Source organism: Ptychodera flava, chromosome 13 (assembly GCF_041260155.1).
Source record: "Ptychodera flava strain L36383 chromosome 13, AS_Pfla_20210202, whole genome shotgun sequence".
Taxonomy (NCBI): domain Eukaryota; kingdom Metazoa; phylum Hemichordata; class Enteropneusta; family Ptychoderidae; genus Ptychodera; species Ptychodera flava.
The window spans coordinates 35,080,674-35,088,025 of record NC_091940.1 but is presented as its reverse complement, the minus strand read 5'-3'; the positions used below and the strand labels follow the sequence as shown (position 1 = coordinate 35,088,025).

At 36.3% G+C, this 7,352-nt stretch overlaps 1 protein-coding gene across 1 annotated transcript in view; it reads left to right on the top strand.

Annotated features, from left to right (window-relative positions):
• LOC139148272 (amiloride-sensitive sodium channel subunit gamma-like) overlaps positions 1–7,352 on the top strand; it is a 19,918-nt gene extending 12,566 nt beyond the window's left edge. The window contains exons 8-16 of the mRNA XM_070719621.1: positions 489–595; positions 3,153–3,316; positions 3,479–3,568; positions 3,802–3,907; positions 4,053–4,125; positions 4,415–4,472; positions 5,167–5,237; positions 5,470–5,545; positions 6,272–7,352. Coding sequence (XP_070575722.1) covers positions 489–595; positions 3,153–3,316; positions 3,479–3,568; positions 3,802–3,907; positions 4,053–4,125; positions 4,415–4,472; positions 5,167–5,237; positions 5,470–5,545; positions 6,272–6,433 — 907 coding nt within the window. The 3' untranslated portion in view covers positions 6,434–7,352. The remainder of the gene's footprint in view (positions 1–488; positions 596–3,152; positions 3,317–3,478; positions 3,569–3,801; positions 3,908–4,052; positions 4,126–4,414; positions 4,473–5,166; positions 5,238–5,469; positions 5,546–6,271) is intronic.

The window sequence follows — 7,352 nt, the reverse complement described above, 5'->3', positions numbered from 1 at the left end:
CGTGTTAAACTTTTCCAGCCCACTATTAGCTAAATATTTATGAGAGGTTGAACTCTGTTCACAGTCAACTTAGCCCAAGAGTATCCGGCCGAAACCAACTGAGCCCAATCCAACTGGGCCAAAAGGTGAAATTTTACACCCAAAGGAGGAAACACATACGACAGTAATACTCAAACAAACCGTCATTTAATTTCGCTGCACAACTAGACACTGAATTTTCCAAGGTCACATCAAGCAAACAGTTCTACCGTCCCTATACTTCGCAAGCTTTTTCATATTTACTACGTAACGCCAAGATATCCTTGTCTTCTGTTCGTCCAAACTGCAGAAAAATGAAGGTTTAAGAAAACTTGGCGTGCTGTCACCTCGCTGAGCTCCAGAGACTGAATGGATACAGACTTCATCGAAATACCTTGCTCGTCTAATTGAATGTTGCACCACTATTACCTCTATCCATCTTTGATCGATTTAATTCTTTTCTTTTTTAGGGATTTTCGCACGTATCAAGATGATGAGTATGGCAACTGTTTTGAGTTTAATCACCTGCAAGGCAACAATACAACTATTTATACGACAAAGCCAGGGTCCAAATATGGTAAGATGGCTGTTTACCTGTCACAAAATTTCCCCGCAAGGTCATTCGAACCTATTTACACCAAACCATCGATATCCATATATTTTTATCGTACTATTCGTTTGTTGAAAGTATCCCGTTTTACTCCATGTTGCCTAACGAATATATATCGATGGCCAAGTGCAAGAGGGGCGTAACTCACTTTTTCAACAAACTAAGTTAGTTTTAAAAGCCCCTAACTCTAAAAGTCAATTTGTTTGTAGGTAATGATTTTATTGGTAAGGGGTAATGTTATTATTAATCTTTATTCTTATACAATAGGCCTCCAGCCCAAATGTATACAAAAGTTATCAAAAATAGGTACATCTCGGAAGATACTGCTATTACATATATAAATAAGATGAGTACATCTATTCGATTAAGGTATTTACAGTCACGTTGTTGGACATTGAATCTGGAAAAATCACAGATTGTACAGATTGTATGCTATCTCGCTTTTTCATTGCAAAAAATATAAACTTTGATAAATTATGGATAACAGTGATATTCTGCATTTGAAACAGCAGAGTAAACTTATCAATAGATGGATGAGTGTAAATGTTGCGTGGTAAATATTTGGCTCTGAGCTCTTTATATAATGGACAAATAAGGCAAAAGTGATATTCATCTTCAATACTGTTTGTATCACAGAAACAACAAACTCTATCTGAACGACTTTTTTAAATATCTGTCAGATTCAATTCGTAAAGAATGTGCAGAAAGTCTAAAACGACATAAAGCACTGCGAAACTTGTGTACCCGGATAACTGACAAATATGACTCACAAGAAAATGAATATTTGATAAGACGATAAGTGTCAAGCTTACTAAATATAGGTAAACTAGCGTGCCAATCTTGGATGTTAATATCTTTACAGCGTTGTTTAAAAAGGAGGATAAAGCTATTGACACACCCTACCCCTTGATTGAGCCATGCTTCGCCCATTCCCACTGAAAAAAGTAACTTTTTAACCCCAAGTGCCCAGCATTCTTTACTCTTCTCTGTTTCATTATATTGAAAGATGTAACAATGATATGCCAGACGATTTTGTGGCACGCACTGGAAAACGCCCAAGTTCAGCTTTAATTGCGAGACTTGGTGTGTTTTGATAGACTTTCAACACGTAACGACAAAATTTGTTGTGGACAATTTCAATTTGTTCCCCTTGATGAAGCCCCCATATTTCAGCGGGCGTTGCCTCCCTGGCCGCCAGGCCTGGGCAATCCGATGAACCTCCTTCGTGCTAGGGATAGGGAATTGTAAGGGGTAATGTAATAGATATATAAAATGTCATAGATAAATGTTAAGATCATGAAATCATTTTTATTTTACTAAAAAATGTGGAGTTATGCTTGCACTTGCATTTTGATCAAAATAGGGGTGCCTCATCACGTGAGTTACGCCCTTTATAGGGCGTAACTCATCATATGTACCGGTAGATTTTCTGTTTTTGATGAAAAATTCATGAATATGATCCTCATTATAAAACGTTTTTACATTTTGATGTTTTTTACATTTTGCCGGTGCAAAACAGGCGTGCGGAGTCACGCCCTTTGTGCACCGACCTTCTCGTCCAAAAGGGACGTAACTCAAGTTACGTCCCTATGGCAACATGAGTTATATCACGGTCCCTCTATGAGTGACCGTGGTTATATCGACTTTCTAACTCGAAATTTCCCCAAAAGATGCACTTTAAATTCCTAACAAAAATATATCAAAAACTCAATTTTGACCGAAACATGAGTTACGTCCCTCTTGTACTGGGCCATGGATATGTGACATAAGTTTCCATATGGCGTTCCATATCAGCATACACTATGGACTGCAACTTGTGTTGTGTCCATTAATTGCTATTGTAGATAAACTGAATTTATGTCTGAACTAAAATTCATTCACCACCAATAACATTAAATATTTTGCAGTGTGCATTTTGTTGGCAAGACGGTTACTTTGTTTTGCAAGTTACTCCAGGAGTAGGAAGAAAAACAATTGTTACACGTGATTGTTACATCTGACGAAAGCTATGCCAAATTTCTTTAAGAAAAGAAAAGTTAAAGCTTTTGTCCCTTCTTGTCAAGACGTCACTTGGACACATGTGGCTTATATTTGCTTTTCACTTATTGTTCTATTAGTCGTTGGTAATTTGTGTACACTGTTTTTCATAAACATGCAATTTCATTCTAGTTCACAGACTTGTGATCATCATCGTGATCGTGATCAGTATGAAGTCATTTTTCGTTTGATGATGCTTCCACTAAAGTGATGCAATAAGGTGTCTCTTCTCGTAATACAGGAATGGCCAGACGATGTATATTGTTTACATTTTTATAATTATTCTTTTGTTCGAAAACTTTATTAACTGAATTGTTAGTTTTGAAACGATACTTTTTTGAACATTTGGCATCTAAAATCATGATTTTAGTTTATCATCATATATTCAGAACAATTTAGTATTTCGGTCAAGATGGCAGCTCACATTCGCCAATTTTATGGAAAGCTTTGTGTCCTAAACAAGCAACCTCTTGTTCAAATCCTACAGGTCTCAAGGTGGTATTGTACACCGAGCAAAATGAGTACATCAGCTTGTTTGGACAGAACTCAGGGGCCCGTATTGTTCTAAAAACACACGGCGATCCTGCCATTCCTGCAAGGGAGGGGTTTACTGTCTCACCCGGCACGATTTCATCCGTTGGAATTCGACAGGTATGTAGAGTTTCTTCGTCGACAATTGGTCGTTGCTAATATGTATTGTTTACGTCAGATTCTCTCTTTACGGTGGTCAATTGATCAGGTATAGTATGTCGTGCAGTGCATTCATACATAATGTGAAGTTGTGTGAACCTTTTCAATTTTAATCAATTTCAGAATGAAATAAAGCGCAAGTCTTATCCGTATGGGGACTGTAGGACTGAAGAGACGTTCCAATCGATCTACGGAGAAAAATATTCAAAGATGGTAAAATAATCAGGGCTCTTCTGTATAGATCTGATGTTTTGCCTCCTTGTACACTCATCAAAATTGTAGTTGTAACAGAGCATTCCTTTTGAGCTGTGTAATACGATATTGAAATAAACGAGTGAGTTGCAAGTTCTCGTGATTAAACTCTCGCGTCAAGGTTAGTATGACCTACTGGAAAAGTTTCCTTATCATCCACTTTTCTGTGAAACCTGTTGTTTCTTCCAACCTAGATCTGTGAAGAAACCTGTGTCCAGACGAAGATGTATGAGCACTGCGGCTGTGTAGACACTATGTTGGCCAACGGAACTCGGTGCATGCTTCTCAACAGAGAACAAGGTAAGACACACAAAGAAAGGGGAGACAGACGGATGGGTAGACAGACACCCATACAGACAGAAAGTCAGATTGAACGAGACCGATAGATAGACAGCCAAGAAGGGTTTGAAAATATCTCATATTAAATTGTTTTTTATTGTTTCAGATGTTTGCAAGCAATTGACATATTACCTTTTTAGCAGGGACAAACTTGACTGCGATTGTAAACAAGCTTGTGAGTAAGTAAACTATAATTTAACAAACCAATTGAAATATATTCAAATTCATGGTGAGGATAACCAAGCAATGGCAAAGCGATGCTCTGTCTGCGTCCAGCTTACCTGATGATTTGGCCTGTCTTGTACCGTTTACTGCATCTTTTTAACATAATATGCGGTACATATTTTTCTACCTTCGGTATATTAATGTTTCTGTAAAGATTGTGTGAGTAAAATGCTGTAATTAAGATAAATCTTAATATTGCATATATAACTTAATCTATTGTTGTAATTTATTCTTACTTTTCAGAGGAAAATGGTTTGATTTTACTATATCTCAGTCTCTCTGGCCATCTGATACATATTTTGTAAGTAATTATTAACGTTAAAGTTCGATTTGTTCAAGGGAAACGGAAGGCTTGAAGACTATGCATATCAACATCAAATTGATCAAACTCGTCCAATCATGTTGGGAGATCAAAATCGATAGAAAGTTATTTCAGATGACGTTTAGTTGATAATCATATTACTGTTCGAAATATTTAAATACAGTGACCATAATACCCTAGCCTAGTACTGTTATACTCTAGTTGGTATGTAAACACACACACACACATATTCATACATACATACATACATACATACATACATACATACATACATACATACATACATGCATGCATGCATGCATGCATGCATGCATGCATACATACATACATACATACATACATACATACATACATACATACATACATACATACATACATACATACACATGGACAAAATCACACATATATGTATGGTTAGACATACATAAATTCAAATTTCGTGTACTCAGGAAGAGAGGAGGAGGATGCAGGGTAGATCGAAGGGAGCAAAGGACGGCAGCTAACTAATTATAAATTATTCTTGCGAATGAGTTGTCAAAGGCGTACAGAACTTAAAGCAGTACAACAGAACAGCATATTAACAATACATGTATGTATGTATGTATGTATGTATGTATGTATGTATGTATGTGTGAGTATTAATGACTGTAGTATTCTTACTATTTCTCGGTAGAAACACTTTATTAAGCAGATTCACCAGAAGAATAACAAAACCCGCACTTTGAATGACTTTGAGTCAGTGAGGTAAGCATAAAGCCTTTCTCTGGCGCCAACATCACGTTCTGCCCTCTGGAGCTCCGGATATATAATAATCACTATACATAACGGGTATATTGAGTGGCGTGACGACTGAGGAACACTGTCATTTGACATTTGACTCTTCAGTCCCACTTTCGACAAAATGCAATTTACAACATTTTCGAGTTGTTTAAAGATACAGCATTGTGTGACACCTCCGTAAATTTTTATCCTGCAGCAAAAACTTTTTAAAGCTTGAAGTGTTTTATCATGAACTTGACTACGAAAGTATCGAAGAAGTACCCGCACTCACGGTAAGTTGCAGAGAACATGCATCGATATTTTAAATAGAAGTCACTGTTCACCTGTTGACGACCGAAGAACACTTCACATAAATATACAAATCGTGAACATGATAGCGTTCAGGACACATACTGAAGGTGTACTTGAGAATTTTTTTCGAAGAAAATATATCCATATGCTTCTAGCAAGTCTATTTACTATACCTATCGACCGCCAGGGCTTTGTATTAAGAACTAAACAAAACCTTAGAAACAATATTGTTAACGTAAGAGCGCTTTACCTAATCACCGTAATGTCAATTTTGTGAGTTATGTTTGAGATATCCCGATAACTTTAATGTCAACAAAGAAACAAACAAAATCATTTATAAACACATTATATACATCACAACAGAATGCGGTATAGTTCACATAAATTGTGTTTCTTGTGAAATGTAATTCCCAAATAGCGTTTACAATTATTTGATCTTCGGAAACGTGTCCCAGTATTCAATGTTTTTGTTGTTACGGTTTTTTTGGCTTCTCGCATTAACAAAGAAAGGACCGGCAAATTTAACTTGCTTAGATAAAGTTGCAGGCAATATTCACATTTTTATTGTTGGCCGTGTAAAGAGTGAATATTTTTATTGAATCAATTTGATAGGAGGAAAGTCTGTTGAGTGATATTGGTGGAACTCTTGGTCTGTACTGTTGTTGGCCGTGTAAAGAGTGTATATTTGTATTGAATCAATTTGATAGGAGGAAAGTCTGTTGAGTGATATTGGTGGAACTCTTGGTCTGTACTGTGGGATTTCCTTCATTACCATGGTTGAGTTTCTGCAGTTCTTCGTCGAATTGATGCACTTCACGTACATGAAATATGTTCATCGACGACTCACTCCTACGATTAGGAGGAATTAATTTATCCAAGATAGCCGCCGTCGATAACCATGGAAAAATCGGGGCCAACTTTTGTATGTCCGATCAGCTACGACGACGTGCAGCCCGGAATCTTAGGCCTTTCAGTCTTTTTTGCGATATACGAGCTAACGTAGCAGCAGTGAACACTCATCAAACAGCTACAATATGCTTGTATTTACTCTTTGTGTGTGTGTGTGTGTGTGTGTGTGTGTGTGTGTGTGTGATATTCTTAAAATAAATTGTGCTGATGGAAATTCAAACGTAAAATTTAAAATATTCTGTAGTTACTTAATATTATTGGTGATAGCTTAGGTTGCATTTTCTCATTTGATAAGACGAAAATCATGAAAAAACAATAATGAATATAGTGCAGTATTCCTCAGTTTATATGATCTGAAAAATTGTCTGGGCGTTGCTCATTTAGTGACAACTCTTGTTTTGTAAATGAAAAAGTGAATTATTCATTAGTGTGTTCATTCCGAAGATTAATTTTCGTTGAAATGTAATGTTTGGGACTTAGTATTGTGGACAGGCTCACAAACATGTATTTTATCTTGTATACTGGTAGTGTTACATCGGTTACAGAGTCTTTCAATACTTTTGGTATTGTTGGGTTATGATTATGTGATTATGCGAGGTTTTTAGTTATTTTCTTTTATTACTATCTAATTGTGTTAATTACGTTTTAATCGGAAATGAAGCTGTCTCTCGGCAGAAACACTTAGTTCACGATTATCATCAGCTATAATATACAATTGGCGGTTGGATATGTTTTTGTTAACCTTTCCCGTAAATTTCCTGTACTGGAAAAATATGTTTTCAAGTGTTGCAATACCTGTATCAAGAAACAAGTGAAGAACTTTTAATATGTAGATTTAAGTTTAAATAAAGCTTTACCGCAACAACGCTTTTTACACTT